The following is a 22,626-nucleotide window of genomic DNA, read 5'->3' as shown; positions in this document are numbered from 1 at the left end:
GCACACAACATAAAGTTATTTCTTTTGCTTTGAACAGAATATGACTAAAATGGGAGAGCAGTTGAAGAGGATCCCAGTATATAACCACACTGTAAAATTCATCTTATAGGGCCTTAGGGAGTATCTGGCCCAGACCCCTCACTTCTGACTGGACTGGACTCTTCTCAATCATTTGCATACCTTGTAGCAGGGCCAGAATAGAACCCAGGTTTCTAATTTCTTTACCCTAGTGATCTTTCCTTTTACCATGTTGCTTCTTCCCCCTGAGCTTACATATAAATGAGTTATAAATCATCATCGGATTCAGGAAAGAAGACAAATGTGAACAGGTGATAAAATGAAAGTGAACAAGTGATAAAACGTGATGTAGAGAGTAATTCCATAGCCACTCAATACAAACAATGGGGCTGGGGAGGAGTCAGGAAGAGGAGCCACCACCTTGATGTAAAGGTTGTGCAGAGGAGGAGATAAAGTCAGCAGTGATATACAGTTATCGGTAGTGCCTCCGTCCCTTTTATCAGCCCAGCACAGATGTTGAGATAAGGGCACATAAATGGAAATAAAAAGGAAAGTAGATTCAAAACAGCTATTAGAAATCTCTGTTCACTGGAAGATGATAAAAGTGAAGAATCACCACTGCAGGAAGGTTGTTGAGAAATCGTGGAGACTCAGGGGACAGCGAGGTGTCATCGGAGCTGGGCTTGGAGTGGTGCCTGCCTCACGAGTTTCCATCCTACAACCACAAACTTTCTCTCCTAAAGAAAACATCATGGCCTCATGAGTTGACACAATGGCATGTGGCAGTGTCTACATGGGACAGATTATCTGGAAGTTTAACTGAATAGAAAGTCAATGGAAACTGCACATCTGGACTAGTGGGGTTCCCCCTCCTTCAGCCAGCTGTTTTGGTATTATGAAGACAATCCCTGTGGCTGGGGCTCTGACTTGCAAATGTTTCTTCTATGTTAAACTGTGCCAAAAGGAAAAGCCAGATTACCCTCTCTGTCCTAAACTGCTCGTCGACAGCCCACATAATGAGAGCTAAATAACAGAGGAGGAAATAGGAGTAAGAATGCTTTTCGTGTCTTTCCATTCTTCCTCTCATTTAAATTCATGATACTTTTTCTCTTATGGATAAGGCACTACAAAGAATGACTGGTGAAGGTTTTCACCAACTCAGGAATCATAACGCATTGATCAAGATGGATTCAGTAAGGTACAACCAGAAGGACTTACTTCTCTACTATCTCTGCCAGGCAAACCAACTCCGCTGACTCATCTGCCCCCATACCAGATGAAATTCTGGGCAGATGCCACAGCTGTTTCAATCTCATCAATGTCATGAAAGTCCAGTGTCAACTATTATTAGCTCTCTACTCTTTCGCCCTATTTAAAACCTCCCTATTCCACTGCTTGGACCTACTTCAGACTCAAACCTGTAACGGTAAGGAAGGGGGAGTTTCTTCTCTCTCCTTTATTTCACCTCCTCCCACACTTGTTTCCAGCCTTGCCTGGATGGGGCCTGGGAGGCAGAGAGACTGGAGGGAAAGAACTGGTTCCAACGAGGATGGTGCAGTGGCCAACAGGCTTTGGGCCCCTCTGGGTGTAGCTGACATTCAAATGCTAATTCTTAAGACCTCCATCTACTGTTCCTGGAGAGCAGTGCCTCCTCCAACTGGCTTCCAGCAGTCCATTCCATACAAGCCTTCTTTTGTGGTCTGTTCACGATGTAGGCAAGTCCATTTCTTCAGGATAAGACTCCAGCTCCCTTCTGCTGGGTACAGGTCTGGCTTCTGGGAAATCCACATCTTTGTGGATCTCTCTCTCTCTCTCTCTCTCTGTCGTGCGCGCGCGCAAAGTAACTGGCCACTTCCTGCCTTTAGAGGTCAGACTTGAGTCATTCTCTGCATCTCCCAGATTTGTAGGAAATGCAGGACATCCTCTTTATTTAGTTCTCCTAATACCTCCTGCATCTGGCTTAATGTGAAGGACAGTGCCTCCTCCACACCACAGAAGAAGAATACAAGGAACACTGACACCTCCGCTGCAAGAAATTCTCTTGTGAGACTTTGCAACCCCAGTGAATCCTTGGCATTTTAACACAGCCTGAATGTGGATGAAGGGCTAATACCAGCTGAACCAATTTCTCTGTGATTTACAGAGCATCTCACATCTTGGCAGTTAAGTCTTATGCCAAAATGTGGAGAAATTTTTTAAAAACTTAAAGTTATATAAGGAAGCCACCTCTTCCTACCTTCCCACCTCTTGCTTCCTGCTATTCCCTGCCCTGCTGGCTTCAGGACCCATGTGTAACGACGTGAGAATACAACCAATTAAATGCCCAAATGATTCTAACGGCAGGATAGTCATCTCCTGGGTCATGGTAAATAGCCAAAGCAAGTTATTTAAACTCTTTTTCTGGATGACTTCCTCATTTAGTTCAATCCACCTCCTTGGATAGCTTTCCTAAACACATTACCAGAAAGTTAATCAGGGTAACAGTTTGACCTAAAGAGTGTGAAACATAAAAACTCTTGGCATTTTGAGGTCAGAAAGATGATTGCTTTCTTTTTGTATCTCCTTTGCCAAGCTGTTCTCACTTTAATTTTTTAAACTCGCATGAAAATTCAAAGAACACAGAACCCAGTGTCATTTACACTTAGGCCATCATAAAAAGGCAGCTTCCTCAAAAAGAAGATTGGCTGCTTTCCAGGCTGCCAGAAAGCTTTTTATGGGATCTTTTAAACCATTCTCCTTTAATCCAAAAAGGGAAATTAAATTTGGCCAAGGGTGAATGGACTACCCAAGATATGAATTGCTTCTAACAGAAACAGACTTCAAGGGAATCCTAATGCTTTCCAATTACAGTGGAGAAAAAAAGAAAAATAAATCCCACCCACCCCATTTATCACGGAAGAGATATCAAGTAACTTGCAATATAGTGAAGAAAATTTTGTTTTCAGAGCCATTTTGACGAATTGTGCATCCTTACAGAAATCTTTCAGGCAATCGATGCCCCCTTACAGAGTGAGGTCAAGTTACCATCTGACAGGAAGGGTAAGAAGATACTTTTAAACAGCTCTCTCTGTTTAAAAATAAACAGATAAATAAATGACACTTGGGATACGGCCTGGTGAAAATTTCAATCTTGAAAAACTAATTATGAAATATATTAAGTATGAAGCATAGAGAATGATAATAATGAACAATCATAGACCACTCAGCTTTGCGAAATCTAAACATTTAGTCAAAATTGTTCAGATCTTTTAAAAAAATGTTAAATATATTAGATACAGTTGTGTTCCACTCCTTTTCTTCTTGTCACAGAGATAAACACTATGTTGGTTTTGGTGTTGTCATTCTTAGAATTTTCCTCTTGATAAATATGTAAATCTCTACACTTGTTTTGCAATATAGGTTTAATTATTATTTGAGTGGAGTGAGGCCAGGAGATTAGGAGACAAGTGCCATTGAAAAGATAATTTATTCTTTTATAGATATGCAGTATCTTGTAATAACCTGTAATGCAAAAGAATCTGAAAAAGAGTATACATATGTACGTAAAATTGAATCACTTTGCTGTACACCTGAAACTAACACAATGTTTTAAATCAACTATGCTTCAATTTAAAAATTATTTAATAATTAAAAAAAAAAGACAAGACAGTTTGTTATACTCACTAAAGCAAAGACTCTGCAGGTGCAGGAGCTCCCCTGGGGTGATTAGGGCATAGGAACAGTGACCCAGAGTCTAAGGGCCCTTTAAATGAGGTTGTTGGGGGTATGGAGACTTGGATTGGTTGATCTGCTTACGAAAGGCACACTCACAGGCCAGGCATTTGCAATTTCTAGGAATTCTCTACTCCTGTGAGGAGTAGACTCTCCAGAGTCAGCAAACCCTCAAGATGTCAAAACATCAAAAATACAGAATAAAAAGGCACAATTCATACAAAACAACATGCCGTTTTATTTTGCATGCTGTTAACCTTTAGGAAAATCATGTAATACTGTACATTACTGTACATATAATTCACTAACTTGTTGTTGTTGTTGTTGCTCAATATTACGATTCAGGGATTTCTCCAGATTGTAGTATGCAGCTCTAGTCAGTTCATTCCTTTTCACCACTTTATACTTTGGCATTGTGTCTTATATCATTATAAAGTATATCAATAATCAGTGACTTATACAGTGTAAGAAATTAATAAAAAAAGACTTAGAGTGAAAAGGAATATGAAAATGAATATATGTACATTCATGTATGACTGAAAAATTGTGCTGTACGCTAGAAACTGACACAACATTGTAAACTGACTATAACTCAATAAAAAAAAAGATTTATGGAGAATCAAATACTTAATTGAAACATCAAAAACAAAAACAATGCAAGACCCATCTAAGACAAAGTAGTTTTTCTGTTACTGTTTGTTTTGATACGTGTATATGGAAATTGACTAGCTGTTTAATATGCATATGGAAGAGCAAATTTTGAAGACTTGCCAGAACAGTTTTGAAGAAGGAAAAGATTGGGAGAAGTGGCATGCCTGGCAATATGATTTTTATAAAGCTATAGTGATTAAAATGCTGTAGTATTGACAAGGATTAAAAAATAGATCAATGGAATAGAATTAAGAGTACAGAAATAGAGCTTTAAACAAAAGAAAATGACAAATGACAGAGTAGCATTAAAAATCTATGGAGGAAGAGCTGGGTTAATCAATAAGGGATGCTGAAACTATTGATTATCTTTGTTGGAAAAAAAACCATTTTTCCTTATTACCATATTAAAATCTCAATTCTAGGCTTATTAAAGATCTAAATGGGAAAAATCAACACTTTAAAACTTTTAAACAAAATATAAGAATCTATTCAGAAGACTTTCTTTAAAAGGGACACAGAAGCTGCACACCAAAATTGAAAAGCTAATGGATTTGAGTATAGTAAACTTAAAATTTCCCTAAAGCAGGGAGAAAATGCAAATGGCCGGTAAACATATGAAATATTAGTGGCCACTGATTATTGATATACTTTATAATGATATAAGAATGCAAATTATTTGTGTGCACTAATTATATAGCCAGCTACCCTACTAGACCTTCTGATTAGTTCTACTACTGACCTCTTAGAGTTTCTTTGCTTGTGTAGACAATTGTGTTATCTACAGATAATGATAGTTTTTCATCAATAATCTTGATACATCCTTGAATGTGAATGATACTAAGTGGAAGATGTAATAGCCAACATCCTTGCTTCATACCTAATTTTAAATGGAATGTGTCTAATATTTCACCACTGAGTGTGACATTTATTGTAGTGGTTGATAGATTTTACCCCTTATCGGATTAAAAATATTCCTCCTCTTTCTTGTTTGTCAAAATTTATCATGAATGGGTTTGGGTTTTATCAAATGTATTTTCTATGCCTAGTAATAAAATCATGTGATTTTTCACTTTTAATTTTTTAATGTGGAAATTTTCTTTAATAGAATTATCTAAAATTTAGCAACACTCGTATTCTAGGACAAACCCCAAAGATAGTATTATTTGTTTAAACTCTACTGGATACACATTGTCACTGTATCATTTCAGACATTTCCATTTACATTAATAAGTGAGATTAGTCTAAATCCTTTCATTCTTTTATTGTCCCTGTCTAGTTTTATTACTGATGTTAAACTAGTCACATAAAATGGGTTGAAGAGCATTCCATCTTTTGCTAGTCTCTGAAATAGTCTGTAAAAGATGGAGATTTTTCCAGCACTTTAAAGGAGTAGAATTTACTTTCAAAATCACATGATGTTGACATGGCTTTTCAGTGAATAAGTTTTATTACCAACCTAATTTGTTGATGGTTATAGATCTATTCAGTTTTCTGTATCTTCATGTGTCAGATTTATTAAGCATATATTTCTAGGAAAATTATCCATATTGTCTGATTTTTTTTTAAATCTAATGTTAAAAAATTGTTCTTAGGGCTCTCTAATTTTAAACATTTTTCATTTTTCTCACTCTTTTATTGGTTCTTTTTTTCTTGATTGATATGGGCAGATTTCTTTTTATTCTATTAATCTCTCCAAAGAGTTTACTTTTGATTTTATTAATCCTCTCTAATGTTATCTTTAAGTATTCCTATTCTGATCTTTATTATTTTCTCCCCATTCACTCTAGGTTTCGTCTCTCAAGGCAAACTTAAATTCTGCAATGTGTTTTAAAGTTAATCTGTTAGACTTTCATTTGCTTTATTTCTAAAATAAAAAATTTAAACTTAAACTCAATATATCAAGTTGTAATGTCTAGCTGAGTGTTTATCTCCTCAAAACATGTCTATCAGCCCCTCATTTGATCAATATTTTAAATTAAACTGCTTTTGAGCTTGCATTTTAAGTTCTAGCCAGAAATAGAATAAATATTTATGGTTATTTATAAATATAGTTATTTATAAATAACTTTATTCCCATAACTGTAGTTCTTTCATTAGTTCCTGTGTTAGCTCATTAATTTTCCATCTTTTTTGTCTCCTTTTCTGGTATAATAATTTAAAGCTATAAATTTCTCTGTAAGTAGTAGTTGAGCTGTATCCCTTAAGTTTCATATATTATATTCTCATTATGGTTCAATTCCAAATAATTTCCAATTATTATTGTTATTTCTCATTTGGCCTATGTATGATTTAAAAGAAAATTTCATTCATTTGATTTGGCTTGGTTTGGTTTTGGCTTTCCAAATGTGTGTGTATATGTATTGTCAGGGGGTCATCTCTTATTTCTAATTTCTAAGTAACGGCAATGCATCATTATCAAAGAAAATGATTTGTTTGATACCAATTTGCTTTACCTAGTGATCCACTTTTTGGTCAGTATTTTTTTTAGTGTTCCTTATGAAGCAGGTGAGCTTTCCAACCATTATGAAAATCCCACCTATTCAACAAGAAACACTGATTTCTTTGTTCACTATTCCTTCTTGTTTTTTGTGCCTTCCTACTGAATTAAATGATCTTATTTCCTAAGGGGATTCTTTTGCTAAAACTCTGTTAATGGCTAATTAAATTTGTCTAAAAGTGTTTTTATTTTTATCCTCACATTTGAATGATTATTTCTGGGCATAGGATTCCAAACTGGCAGTTATTTTCTCTAATAATTTTGAAGTTATTTTGACAAAGTTTTCTAATTATTCCTTTCTTTGAAGATAATATGTATTTTTCTCTGTTTGCATTTAAAATATTTTATTTGGGCTCTACAGTTTTAATTCACAGGTATCTGGCAGTAGATTTGTTTCACTGAGACTTGCTGAGATTTCTGAATCTAAGGATTTATGTCTTTGATAAATTATGGAAATTCTCCAAATGTTATTTCATTGAAAATTTCCTGTCCTCCATTTTCTGTTTCTTTCTAGAATGCATATGTGATAGATAGGTTGAAAAGCAGTTAGGTAGGTAAGTAGGTAGATGGATAGACAGATGACATACAGAAATAGATCTCTGCATTCCATTTTCCATGTTTCTTCTCATGAACCAGTTTGGCATCAAAATTCAAATCCCTTGTCTACCAAGTCTAGACACCCCTCTCCTTACTTCTTCCCCACCCCTCCACCCCCAGGATACACCAACTTCAATTTATCTCTTAGAATTCTGTTTGCATTCACTGCTCAATGTTCCATCTGGTATTCAGTTGTTTTACTTTGGGCCCCTAGGGATTTCTCATAATTTCTTACAAGCTCAGCTGGGAAATTAAAACAATATTGATTATGTTTTATAGACACTTCTGGGTGATCATTAATAGAAATATCTTCAGGTTGTTTAGTTTATAACATTTCAGGAAGTGGAAGTCAAGACTCAATTTTCAAAAGAGATTTAATTATATTAATTAGTTTGAAACACTTAATACAGCTACAGATGTTGAACTTTTTTTTAGAAAATGTGCCCACTACTAGGGTTGAGTTTAAAAAAAATAACTATCTAGCTAACCTATTATTAAATAGAGTCAATTATCCAAAATTCTACTCTTTGCATGTCTTATTAATATTTACCTTAATATTTCAGCTTCTTTGAAATTTTAGACTAATTGAGTAGTTTAAAGCAATTTTATTTATTTATTTATTTTTTTACCAGTTTGGTTTCATCATTCTTCTGCCTTGTGATAAATAGGAACAAAAGGAATGTGTCTATGTTAACTAAGATTAAATGAGTACATTAAGGGAGTATGAACTGACCTTGATTCTTTTCAGATTGGCATTCTAGAAGTTGATACTATTCCAGAACCATTACACTCAATCCTAAATTAAATTTAATAGTTTCATACAGGCTATGCTTGTAGTATGATTGGATAGTTTTTAGAACCAGGCTGAAATTCACCCACTCCTTCCAATCTTCATCATATATTTATGTACTTTGGGATCTTTCACATTTCAATCCTTGTATAATATTCATAGTTATTACACCAACTGTATCTCACATCTGTCTCTTGGTGATTTCAAAGCTTCTGATTTTACATTCTCATCTATATAAACTCCTCCAGAGCAAGAACAGCACACTGGATTCTCTCTCATGATTCCTCACAATCGAGCTGGTGCACATGGTGGCCAAAGGCAAATAAAGTGGAAGAAAAGAACTGTTTTCCTGAACAATAACTCTACCTGAAAGAGGAATTTCACTAATACAAATAAATAATAGAAGACTGAAGTAATGAAGGTTTTTGAAACTATCCAAGTCCACTGTATTGAATTCCTACTGACAGACTGCCTTGTGGAAGGAAGGATTACAGTGGAAGAAAACTAAACCTCAATTAATTACAAAGCAAGAGAAAGTGAGAGGGAGGAAAGCCAGAGGAAGACATAGTGAAACAGTATCCCTGTTGTAGAGATTCCCAAAGGGTCACTTGTAATTCTGCCCTCAAGCCTAGAACTCTGAGACTGTTCGATAGCCATCCATTCAGTTATTCAAGAAATATTTTTCTGAATGCTTGTCATGCACCAGCCACTGTTCGAGACACTTGGTATATAGCAGTAGACGTGTCACACAAACATTCCTGACCTCACAGAGCTTGCATTCTAGTTGTGGGTAAAAGGTAAATAAATATACGAATATACAAATAAATAAATAAATAGAAGATACAACTTGTCAAAAGCACTATGAAGCAAGGGGGCTAGGGGCTAAGTTGGGGAAATTGTCATTTTTAAATAGGGGGGTTAGGAAAAGCCTCACTGAGAAAGTGACATTTGAGCAAACAGTTGGCTGAAGGAGCAAGCCAGAAGGACATCTGAGAGAGGAATGTTCCAGGCAGAGAGAATTACAAATGCAGAAGTATTAGGCAAGAAAGAACCTGGCGTGTACAAAGAACAGCAGGAGAATACTGTGAAAAGAATGGGATAAACAAAGGAGAGAGTTGTCAAAATTGAGGTTAGAGGGTCTATGAGAAGGGAGAGTGGGAAGGTCCTACAGGATCCTGCAGGCTATTACATACAATTTGGTTTTTTTCCTGATGAAGATGAGGAGCCACTGGAAGGAATTTTGAGGCAGATGTGAGACAAATACTTCAAGGAGAAGAAAATGGCAAAGGTGAAGTTAGCTGAGGTTAAGACTTTTCTTAGCTGGGAGAAATTAAGGCATATTTGTATAGTGATGGGCAGGATCCAATAAAAAGGAAAAATAGGTGAATGGAATGTATGAAAAAAAGAGGAAAATTGCTGTAATGGCCACCTTCACTAGAAGAGAGAAAAGAGGTATGGTGTGGATTGGAGGGGCTGTTTTTAGTCAGGACCCTGGACAGTTCACCCGCTCTACCAGGAGGGAAGGCAAGGTGTGTAAGCCCTGGTGCAGGTGGGTGGATGGTTGGGAGCCATGTGAGAGTATGAGGAAGTTCTCTTCTACTGATTTCATTATCTCTGAAGTAAGAAGCAAGGTCAGCTAAGCTGGGCAATAGGGAAGTGATATTGGGGGTTGGAGTAGAGAAAGAGAAGAGGGCTCACACAGGGCTATAGACACAACATGGAATAGCAGCGGCAAGAGGGTTCATATTCCAGCTTTGCTACGTATTAGCCATGTAACCCTGGGCAAGTTTTTTCACCTCTCTAAACCTCAATTTCCTCTTATGCAAAATGAGGGTAACAATAGTGCCAGCATCACTGCTTTGCAGTACGGGTGAAAAGAGATCGTTTAGAAGCAATTGTAATCAGTACTCAATGACAAGCACTTAGTATATGTTGGCTGTTCGCAGAAACTATACATTAGGCACTCAATGACTTATCAATAAATGGACTGTGATATTTTATGTCCATTCTCTTTTCAGGAGGTTTGTTCTGACCAAGCTTCGAGTCATCCCGAAAGGAGCATTTTCTGGATTTGGGGACCTGGAGAAAATGTATGTACCTGAGTGTGTGAATGTTTCACATGGGCTATGGGCACCAACCTCAGATCACGTGTAGCACGATGCTCTATACTTAGAAACCAGACTGACGTACCAAGCAAACATTTTGCACCTAGTCCCATTTCATTTCCTTACCACAGTTCCTAAACAGTAGGGTGGACTCTGAAATGAGCCATAAGGTCAATCCAAGCAATTCTCACTTTTTTTTGTATGAGGTATTTCTCCCAAAGTACCTGTGAGTGGAATTTTTATAAACCAAAGCCTGTTTTCTCTGCTGACATTCATTCTTTTTAAGGGACACTCTCTATTATTTCTTTGATTAATATTTAATTGAGAGCAGGGACTAACATTTGTGCTTTAGAGGTTTCTAGATTTCTTGTTCCTAAGCCATGCTGACAAGTGGTAATTGATACATAAACATTTGAAAGTACTGGGAAAGTTTACAACACTGAGGGGAAATGCCTTTGAAAAGAGACTTCGTTAATGTAAACAACCACTTTTTATTGGGCTAGTTTAATGTAGGGGTTTCCCCAAATAGGCTTTTGGCGAAGTGGGGCATGGTAAGAAAAAACAGTAAATTCTTCCATGCTTAACGTAACCCCCCCACCCCCATCACCTTTAAAGGTACATGATCCCATCTCCCAGGCTTTTAGGGATGGGAAAATGTGTTTTTCGCCACAGTAGCAGCCAGAATTCAGGACTTAAATGCCACTAAATACAGCTACAGATTGATGGATTACACAGATGGGAACTTTTTTTTCATTGTAAGAATAAAAAAAACCCCAGGTTATATGTGTTTCTCCTTCTGTAAGCCATTCAAGTTATTCCTCTTGGTTCTCTCAACCCCATTTCTAAAAAGAATTCTCGCCCAGATCTGAGGAAGCAAGAAAGAAATCCATTAATGAAAAAAACACAAAGCAGAGAGTAGCAATGTGTTTCAGCAGTTAAGCCACCTGCTAGGAGGAGGTTGGTCAGAATCTTGGCTCTAAGTGTTAGTTTTAATATAAACTTACTGTGTAACCTTGATTAAATCACATTATCTCTCAGGGTCTTGGTTTTATCATCTGCGTATTAAGGGAGGAGTTTTTAAAGGGGGAGATGGCTTATGTGATGTCTAGTTTCTATGTGCAAGCACCGCCCAGTTGGATGCGAGTCCAGTTTAAGACCTGCAGCCTTCAGGGTTTACCTTCCTGAAGACATTCAACACTCATGGGAATTGGGAGATGGGGCACTCATCTGAGAGCTCACCAAGGAAAACAGGGAGGGAACAGATTTGGAGAGCTTTTGGCTCAAGGTGTATTCCTGGATAGATTAGCTATTGCCCTGCCTGGAATTAACAAGGACTAGGTGACTATTGGTTATGTCTCATCACCACCCTCAACAGGTCTATAATTGCAAAGAAATTAATCTAAAGACAGGAATATCAGACATCACAAGTAATCCACCACTCAGTCTAGCAAATGTGACTGATCCCTCATTGCGTGCTCAGCCTCCCATGAGACAGATCTTTCTGTAGTGATATAAATGGTTGATCTGAGCCGACATAGCAATAATCCCAGAGACAGAGCAGCTGGTGCAGAAACTCAACTTCCTCAGACACACCTCTCTTCTTCCTTTACGTTCTTCCTCCAGTTTTTAATCAGTTTCTTGAACTTAATAAAGATTGGCTTTCTCTTCAATATCCCCCTCTCCACCAATCACAAAGGCCCTTTCCCTCCTGCACATGTGGCCTAGGTTCGCCTCTCCTTATTAAAAAGAAGGTGGAAAGCTTTCTGGGGAAATCCTGCCTTCTTTCCCTGCTACCTTCCTCTCTCCTCCCCATCACTGCCACTCTTCTGAAAGAGCAGCCTGCATGCACTGACTCCCTCTCCTTTCCCCTCAATCACCCCTCAGCCTGTGCACTTGCTGTCTGACCACAAATTGCCTTACACTATTAGATTATTCTGTCCAAGATCCCAACAATACCAAAACTGCCAGAACTGATGACCTCTATTTTGTCTTTTTAGTACTTAACCTGTAGGTGTCTTTTGATTCCACTGACCATTCATACCATCCTTCTCAGTCCTCTTACCCCTTTTAACTTGAGTGACACCATGCCCCTCGCCTGCCTTCTGAACCTTCCAGACTACTCCATAGCCAGTTCTGTCCATTTTCTTGTTCCTCAGCTGCCCCTCAAAAATTCAGATATGTTCCGGGGCCCCACTTTTGGCCATTTTCTTTCTTTACAGTCACATTCTCAAATCAGTATTTATCGGAATAATGTCTTACTACTAGGTTTAGGGCTCCTAAACCTTCATCTGCAACCCCCACCTCTCTTCTGAAGCAATAATTCTTGTTTTGAAAGGGAGAGATTCCTAAAGATCTACACCTAAGTGAACTGCCAGTGCCTCATATTCAATGTATCCAGACAAATTCATTATCTTTATCCTCCAACTTCTCGTCTCCCCATATTGCCCAGTGAGTAACATCACCATCTGTCCAGACTCCCAAGCAAGGAAATTCAGTCTCCCTTGACTCACATACTTCTCTCTCCTTTATGTGCAGGCACTCTTCCAGTCCTATTGACTCTCCCTCAAAAATATCTCCAGAATCCCTTCCTCATCTCGCTCCTGCTGCTATGTGCTTCAAAGTCACTTGTATAACCTACTGCATGAGGCTGCCTTGCCTGTCCCAGCTCCATTCTTCGGCACTCACACTCAGCTTCCAGACCTTCCCTGCTCAAACTCCCTTGCCAAAGAAACTTTAGGAACAGTCATTGCTCTAGGTTTCAGTCATAAGTTCCTGGCCAAGAAATCAAAGTTGTTACCTCCCACTATACGCAGTGCAGCCCACACTTTCTCCAGGTAGGAAGATTTGCCATTTCCCAAGCACTCCCATTACCAGACATTATGTTGCTTATTTAGAACGTCATGGCTGGTTCTTTGGATAATGCCTGACACATAGAGGTACCAAAAAAATCAGTGCAGGTGAATGTATGAATGAACAAGTAAACAAATATACTTTCACACCAGTCTTACGTAGATGCTGTCCTTCTGCCTAAAGTTCCACTTGGTAGCATCCTGTTTGCCCTGCAGGAGCCAAACCAAATGTTTACCCTTAGGCACAGCCTTTCCAGAACTCTCCACACCATAATCCTGTATTTGTAGTACCAATAGCACATTTAGCAGATTGTATTTGGAATTTACAGGATTTTTTCCAGATCCCTGGATTGTTCTTTAAGAGCAAGGTCAGAATGTAACTTAACTTTGTATTAAATACAACACCAAGTCCTATTGTTTTTACCTCCTTGCTATACCTCTCTTCTGTCCACTCATCTCCTCCAGCGACCACAACCTTTCCCTGGAAAACTGCACAGTCTTCTATGTATGCTGCCCCACCCACCAGCCTGCTCTTCCCTCACCCCTATCCATTCTCTACACAGCAACCAGGGTGACATTTTCTAAATTCATATCTAATCATGTCACCTTTGACACCTGTTCATACACAGACATACACAGACACACTCTATGCTTTACTGCTGCTCTTAACATAAAAAAGAAACTAGACCTTTCACATTCTCTCCTTTGCTCTACTAACCCTTTTTCAGTTCGTAAAGTGTACCAAGATATTATGCTGCCCACTATAGGCCTTGCTTGACCCAGACTGTTCCTTCTGTCTAAAACTTCCCTTCCACTCTGACCTCTTAATTTCGTCAGTTCCTCCTCATTCTTCAGTTTCCCACACCAGCGTCATGTGCTCAGGAAAGCCCCCCTGACTTCCCCACCTGGGGCAAAACCCGTACTGATACACTGTCATATCACCAGTCTCTGTGTGATGACAGTCACTTTAGCACTTTTAGAGTTATTTATGCAATAATTCAACCAATGTCTAACTCCCCTACTGGACTGTAAGTTCCATGAGCATAAAGACATGATTGCTTTTACCCAGTCTGGTATCCATGGAGTCTCACACAGAGTCAGATATATACAATAAATATCTGATAAAAACATGAATAAAAATGAACAAATATAATTAGTTGGAGAGAGAAAATATTCAGATATAGAAAATACTAAATCTTATGATTGATAATGATAAATACACAGGAGTTGACATGCATACAAACACTGGCTGCATATCTACTATGATCTAGGCACTTATATAGTTATAGTTGAAAATATAACCCAGGACAAAAATGTATAGGATGATGTGTGAAAAGTAAGTGATACAAACATTGTACTTGTTCGGACTCTTTCTGTTGTGAGAGGTAAAAGAAAATAAATCTCAAACAGGCTTAAGAAAAAGAAGGGAATTTAATGGCTCATTTAACTTGATGGTCAGAGAGGGAGAACGGCTTTAGAAACAGCTCTATTCAGATTCAGTGCCCCAAGGACTTGGCCTCTCTCCCTCTCTCAGGTCTCTTCATTCTGTGAGTTTCAACCCTGAGCCCCACCCTGGTGGCAAGAAGGCAGAAGCAGTTCTATCTTCATACAACATCTCAGGTTCTGTTCAGGGGGAAAGAGCTGATCTTTTTTGCTCAATCTCACAAAAATCTTAAGATTTAGTCTGACTAGCTTAGATGACACAACCATCCCTGGACCAACCACAGCAGTTAAGGAAATGTGATGTTCAAACTGGCTGTGGCCTGGGTAATGGGCTCCATTCCTGGAGTTGAAAACACCTACCCTAACCACATGACCCGCAGTGGGGGAGGGAGATCCACAAACCAAAACTGAGGCCACTGCTGGGGAAAAAAAGTGGACACTAGATGCCGGCAGTTGGGCAAACAAAGGATGTCTAAAAAGAAAATTAGTCTGTTCTCACCTATAAGAGAAAGGTCTCTGTGGCCAGGGTGGCTGGGGATTTGATGAGTTTGATTCTTCCCCTTTCCTCCTGTTAGAATAATTGAAAGAATCCAGTAACTCTGCCCCAATTCACGCTAACAGTTCATCTCCTTTAGTTAATCCAGCTTAATCCAGTCCCCTCTGCTTCTGTAAGAAGTCAAAAGGGGAAGGAGTCTTTTGGTAGAAGTGCAGCAGGAGCTTCTTCATCAGAAATGAAACAATCACTGTCACACATGAGTTTTAATCAGCATCACTGTCTCAAACCTCCCTACTTGTCCCTGCTACGGGACTGGCTGGGGGGAAAGGAGATCACTATACTCTCTGCAATGTGAAGTGGCTTTGCCAAGTGCACTGTAAACTGTTTACATTGTCTTTAATTACTCTGGAGCCATATGTCAGCTTGGCATAAAGGGTGAAGATTACACTAAATAGGGTGGGGGGAGTAGGTGACAATGTGGTGATTTACGGCAACCAGAAAAATTATGTATGGAAATGAGTGCAATTTAAAAACACATCTACGTGTTATTATAACACTGTAAGGGGAAGAAAACCCAGTGTACAACAAAATCTCTTTGAAAATAGGAGCATGATGAATATGTAAATAAGACCAATTAACATCAGCTGAGATATGGTATATGCAGATGAGACGGCAATGAGCCAAAATATGAAATAGTTCCCAAATCATAAATATGAACCATATAAAATTCTTTTGAAATATTCATGATAACATAAGGACAAAAAATATAATCAAGTGATTTATTTGCATATAAAAATGAGAACACTAGTCTGACACTCCAGCCTCCACCCCCAGATCACTGAGGAAAGAAAAGTTAACAGAGGGACTTTAAGAGGAAGAGATTTATTGAATGAAAATTGTTGCAAGCACACTAAAAAAGTTGAGGATCGTCCCAGTTGTCAGTTCTTCAGGCCCACTCAGCACAGATAAAGGGAAAGGAAATAAATCAGGTAATTAAAATCCTAATGGCACCAGTGCTAAAAAAAATTTGAGTTCCCATCTGCTTTGTCTTCCTAAGCACCTCTTTGTTAGCTATCTTAGGTCTGTTCCTACCCTGACCTTCTGGGATTCTGAGAGTGAATGGGCAGAAAGTCTTGAGTCCCACCTACTGAAATAAAGCAAGAAGAAAAGGCTGATGATTCTACTGGCTCCTGGTAAAAAAAAAAAAACAAAAAAAACAAAAAAACAAAACTGGAGGCCAGTGTTGGAATGGCTAGACCTCTGAATGGGAAGAAGGGATTTGAATCCCAGGGCATAAAAAAGAAAATGAGGTTCAGTGGTTCTCATCTCAGGCTGTACTTTAGACTCCCCTAGGGAAATTCTCAAATAATCCACAAGCCTGACTGTCACCTACAGGGGTTTTCCATTACATTTGCCTAGGGTGGGGCCAAGCACTGATCACTTTTTAAAGCCTTCTTGATGATTCTAATGTATATCCACAGTTGAAAGCCACTGAGATGGATGATACTTGTTTCAATCAAATTCGTAGAAAGAATATTCACAAACATGTATGGTGTGTCTATATGCTGTAGCTGGAGAATAAAGAAAGACGAGATGGTGGGAGATGAGGTCAGAGAAGAAGCTGGGGTAGTGTCACAGAGCACCTTGTAGGCCATGGGGACAAACTTGCAGTGTCACAGTGAGTCTGATGGAAATTAAATGGGCTATTTTGATCAACTAAGTGAAATTATCTGACTTGTATTTGTTAAAGTTCACTTGTACACATAGATTTTGATTTGCTGATATTTTGTTGAGAATTTTGAGGTCTATAATTTTAGAGATACTAGTCTACATATTTCTTTTCCTGTAATCGATTTGTTTGGCTTTGTTATGCTGGTGCTATAAAACGAGTTGAGAAATGCTCCCTTATCCTATGTACGCCGAAAGAGTTCCTTACAATAACATTAGTTTTTTTTTCTTCCCTACAAATGGTGGTGCTGAATCAACTTGGTATTCATATGGGAAAAAAATAAATAAATCTCAACCTCATATCATACACAAAATTTGCCTCTAAATGGACCATAGACTTAAATATAAAAGCTAAAACTTTAAAACTTCTAGAAGAAAATATAGGAGAAAATCTTCACAATCTTGGGCTATGCAACAATTTCTTAAATAGGATACAAAAAGCATAAAATACAATTTTACTTTGAAAAAATAAAAAACTCTGCTCTTCAGAAGAACAGCTATCAGGAAAATGAAAAACCGAGTCACAGGTAGGGAGAAAAATATTTCCAAAGGATGCTTCTGAAAAAGGCCTTGTATTAAGAATATTTAAAGAACTCTTATAGGTGAAAAATAAGTAGGTAAATAATCCAGTTGAAAATGGGCAAAAGATCTGAACAGATTCTTCACAAAAGAAGATACACAAATGGGCAATGAGTATATGAAAAGAGAGTCAACATTAGCAGTCATCATGGAAATGCAATTTAAAACCTTAATGAAATACCATTATACACCCACTAGAATGGCTAGAATTAAAGGTTGACGATATAGGTATCAATGAAGCTGCAGAGCAACTGGAACTCTCATATGTATCTGTGAGACTGCAAAATAGTACAACACCTTTGGGAAGCAGTTTGACAGTTTCTTATAAAAAGTATTTATCAAGAGAAATAAAAACATATGTCCACACAAAGACTAGTTCAGGAGTGTTCACAACATTCATAATAGCCCCAAACTGAAAACAACCCAAATACTTATCACCACAAATTGTGTTCTATGCATAACAGAATACTAGTAAGTAATAAAATACTAGTAAGTAATAAAAAGGAATAAAATGCTAATACAACAACATGCATGAGTCTCAAGCACTATACTAAGGCAATGAAGCCAAACACAAAAGAATATACCATACATTACATAATTCTATTTATAGGAAACTGGAAGAAAGAGTATCCAATCAATGGTGACAGGAAGCTCAAGAGTACTTGCTGGGGCTGAGGGTGATGGTGGAGATTGTCTGGGAAGGGGCACAAAGGAACTTTTTAGGCTGGTGGAGATGTTCTCTATCTTGATTGTGATGGTTGTTACAAAATACATGAAATTGTAAAAACTCATCGAACAGTTCAAATGAGTGCATAGTATTATTTGTCAAATTGCACTTCAATGAAGTTGACTTTTTAAAACCAACAATTTTTTCAGCACCTATTTGGGGCCAGGTGTTTTAAATACCACATCTCAGTTAATCTGCACTTTACAGACGGCTAGTGACATTCAGAAAAGGTAAGCGACCAACCAGCACCAGAGAGTTCTTTTGTAGCGAAGCTAGGATTTGAACCCAAAATAATCTGGTCTTTTCAGCTACACAAGGCTTCCTTTTTTGTTGGCATCTACAAATTCCAAAGTCATTCTACTAAAGTGAAAAGTGACAAAGGGGAGGATTAAGGCTGTGAAAGCTTCCTCTGATGTCATTTAAAATTAGAAGAGAGGATTTCTATGCCTAAGCCTTTGAAATTGCCATAAACCAGAACCTACAGTCATTTTCTACGGGGACAGTCATAGAGGAGAGGAAACCTCTTCTTGGAGGGTTTTTTTGTTTTTTGTTTTTTATTTTTTTGCCTTCAAGTTCCAGTAGGCCAGCTCATCTCTGGGTAAAGATCCTGCTGAGACTGGCTTTAGTTCAAGGGTTTGCAAAACTGGGCTGCCTGTTAAGTTGCAAATTAACTTAGCAGTTGGGAAATGTAAGAGTTGAGCCAATTAAATTGCCATTATTGACCCAGATAAAACATGACTTAGTGTCTAGAAGGTGAACGTCCTTATATTATTTCCTATTGTCCAAAAATATTCTGAAAATAAGTACTTTTGTTGTATTTATTGCTTCAACCAAAAACACAAGAAGCCTTTTTCTTGTCACTTTTTGGGTTGTTGTGGTTTTAGTGTTTCCTTTAAGTCTCCTTATTTTCAACTCTTTCTAGGTGGGTCCTTAAAATAAACTCTACAATATCTAACAGCTGCCTGTTCAGATCAGAAAGAATAATATATTAGCTTTGCATTTATACGCTTGGTTTTGTTTTTAGTTTTGCTTTTTGCTTGTTTGTTTTCATTTTGATTTCTTTTTATGTACTGGGGATAAGGAGGGACTCTGATAGAGGGAACAGTTCCTGAGATCTAGTGATTTTGTAGGTGCCCCTAACCTTATAATCGTGATAACTCTTCACATCTCAGTCCCTTGTGCTTTAGGCATGAAAATAATGTAGGGTTTCCTTTGCTGGAAGGGATTCTAGAGAAAGGAATACTGAAAGAATACAGATTAGACCCCCATTGTCTTAAGCAGCTCAGCCTGCTGTATTAAAATACTGAACTAGATGGCTTAAACAACAAACATTTAAATCTCACAGTTCTGAGAGAACAAGAGTAGAAGATTCAAGAGTTCAAGATTAGAGTCTGGTGAGAACCTACTCCCTGCCTTCTCTGTATCTTCACCTGGTTAAGAGAGAGCTCTAGTCTCTTTATTCTCTTATGTGGGTACCAATCCCATCATGGGAGCTCCACCCCCAGGACCTTATCCAAGTATTTCTCGAGTCCCCATCTATAAATTCCAACACACTGGAGATTAGAGTCTGAACCTATGGATTTGGGGTGGTGTGGGGAAAGACAAACATTCAGTCCATAGCACCCACTGTGAACTAGCAAGCTTAGTCATGTTGTATGCTGCAGATGCTCCCTTGCTTGGGAAGTACAGATATGCCCTCATTAACATCTTCCATTTCTAGGATCCTCTACCCTCTTGGCTACTTGATGCTCTGAGGCGTTCATGGTCCTGCTGACCTCTGTTTGGTGCCTTTAATTCAGCAGTTATAACTTACAGGTGGCAAGACTTGACAGAGGTTCCTCAAGAAAGGCTTGAGGAATACAAATCAAATACAATCTTCTTCCATTTTGTAATCAACAGCCAAGCAACATTACCTTTTCTTTTAAGACTTCTGCTTCAGCCATGCCTGCCCTTCTGACCTTTCTTGACAAGGCAAGCTGTGGGAGAGGCCTCCAACCATGTTACGTTTGTCAGGGCTCACAGATATACCAGAAAATGAACTGACCTTTTTTTTTTTCCTCTCTGCCAGTAACTCAATCTTTGTTTCTACTCAGAGGAGAGACAATTAAGGCAGCACAATACTCAAGTTAAAAATAGCCTCGTGTCTCTGCCCCGGAGATTCTTGCTAGGTATTTTTTTTTTTAATAGAATGGTATTAAAATAAAAAGATGCAATCTAAACACAAGCTCCAATCGATGCACAAACTATTTATTTTTATTTCCTCATTTAGCCCATGCCCATCACAACCACATCCATCTGGGCTGTTTATGACTTAATAAGATGCTTTAAACAGTAAAAGACTCAGATAGGATATGGGCCCACTTGCCTGCCTACCCCCCCCCCCTTCTAACAAATAAGCTACTTGAATCTACACTTCATAAACCTCTTCTGTGATGCTCAGGTCCACCCTGCTTAGCCTACACAGAAATCAAATGATCAGAGATGGGTTTTTATAGTTCAGACCATTCCCAAAGTTAAACAGGCGGAGAGGAAAAGCAGAAGAGTGAGGGATAAACGCCAGGGGAGCCTAAATGAATAAAATGGAAGTTAACCATTCCGGTGGGTCTGAGATTCTGAGAGAGTCTGGGCATAGAGATAGCAATTGTTGATGCCAAGTGTTTTAGAAACATGCAGTCTGCACTTGGGTGTGAGCGTGCTTTGAAAAGTTAAAAGTGCATCCAAATCCAAATGCAAGGTATGAATAATAAAGAGAGCACATTTGCTGTTTCCCATTCATGGTGTCTCAGCTCAACCTATCTTGTCTTTCTCTCTTCTCATATTCCTCCAAGGCACCTAGCAAGGGGCTGGGCCCACTGGAAAGAGAATGGCAGGCCAAGTTTGTGAATTTGTTATCCCTACCTCTTGGGTCCTTTCCCAACTTTTCAGAACCTCTTCCCCAAATCAGGCTCTCAATATTAAAAAATATATATATATATCATTCTTCATTCTTCTTTCCCAGTAAAGATAACAGCATCTGAATAATGTATTGGCATTGAAATGCTAAGGAGTAATGCCAGTTCCAAAGGATTGAATTGCTAATGGTAGGATTTTACTCAATGTGGCACACAGTGTTTAAGGTTGCTTTAATACATGAAAAATTGTATCCAGACTGACTTACTTGTTTGGACTGCAAAGGCCATGTGTACATGAACAGAAATTTGAGGGAAAGATGAGCTTCCTGTGATCACAGACATTAGTGCCTTCAAGATTCCATCTGCTGAGGCCAGGCCCCCTCACTGTCTGACTGACTAGGTGGAGAACTCAGGCTGGTGTTTGTTGGTTTGTTTGTTTCCTTCATTGAATGTTAAAAATCAGGGTGCCAGTCTTCATGTATTTGTTTAAAATATGCCCCCTTAGATTGCCTTCCCTGCTTCTCTTCATATGTACACATAACTTCTCAGTCTGGTCCAGTAAGACACTTAAGATGTGACTTTTTATTTAACAAAGTGGACATTTGCTTTGGGGGGAAAAGGACGGTGGCTTACTACAGCAGCAAGTCCCATAACAAACAAACAAAACCCCTGCATAGAGACTAAATTCTACGCTAACTTCAAGGAAATGAGGCCAAATCAGAAATCACTGGTTGGAGCCTTTTAAAGAGAGATTTATAGACTTCAGTCAAGTCAAGACTTCACTCGAGACAAGTGCAGCCTGATGGATGACACCAGCTAATCCATCAAGTGATTTATCAGGGTTCACGGTGTAAATGATTGTGACTTCCATCACTCCCTGCACACCTGTGAGGATGAGGCTTCCTCAAGCCTGGGACACCTCCTCTGACTAGTGTACGTGCTGCTATGTTTGTTCTGTTCTATTTGTTAGCAACTCTGAGAGAGATCAAGCAAACTCAGAGAAGCATACTCCATCCATCAGCCAATAATTCCACAAATTCTTCCTGAGTCACAAAATACATTAATTAGGTGAGGGATGATCTGGTGTAGCTTATGTACCAGTCCCTGCTAGATGTTCTGGACAACAAAGATAAAGATACAAAGTCCCTGCTCTCAAGGAGTTCCCAAAGAGAACAACAACCATTAGCTGTCATTTGTTGAGTGATTATTTTGCTGGAAACCGAGATAAGCCACATTACGTGCATCATCTCATTTAATTATAATAACCTCATCATCCCAATTTTACAGTGAGGAGATTAAAGTCAAAGAGGTTATGTGACTTGCCCAATGTCACACATCTAGTAAGTGGTGGGGCCAAGGTGAGAACCCAGGCTTTCTGACTGTAATGCTCACACAGTCATCTATTTTTCTGTAATATCTACGGACACAACAAATATGGTCTACATCATACATGATATAGGAGGGTGATAATCTTGTTCTCTAATGGAAAGAAGCAAGACATTCATAAACACAAATTCACAGAGTCCTCATCCATTTTATTTGTA

The 22,626-nt window shown here is 38.4% G+C and overlaps 1 protein-coding gene across 4 annotated transcripts in view; it reads left to right on the top strand.

Moving 5' to 3' along the window:
• The window catches only part of FSHR (follicle stimulating hormone receptor), a 152,678-nt gene that overhangs the window by 56,163 nt on the left and 73,889 nt on the right, over positions 1–22,626 (top strand). For all 4 annotated transcript variants that reach the window (XM_032497495.1, XM_006185785.2, XM_032497496.1 and 1 more), the window contains exon 2: positions 10,283–10,354. In XM_032497495.1, the coding sequence (XP_032353386.1) occupies positions 10,283–10,354 (72 nt within the window). The remainder of the gene's footprint in view (positions 1–10,282; positions 10,355–22,626) is intronic.

This window comes from Camelus ferus, chromosome 15 (genome assembly GCF_009834535.1).
Source record: "Camelus ferus isolate YT-003-E chromosome 15, BCGSAC_Cfer_1.0, whole genome shotgun sequence".
Taxonomy (NCBI): domain Eukaryota; kingdom Metazoa; phylum Chordata; class Mammalia; order Artiodactyla; family Camelidae; genus Camelus; species Camelus ferus.
This window is presented reverse-complemented; position numbering and strand designations above follow the sequence as displayed.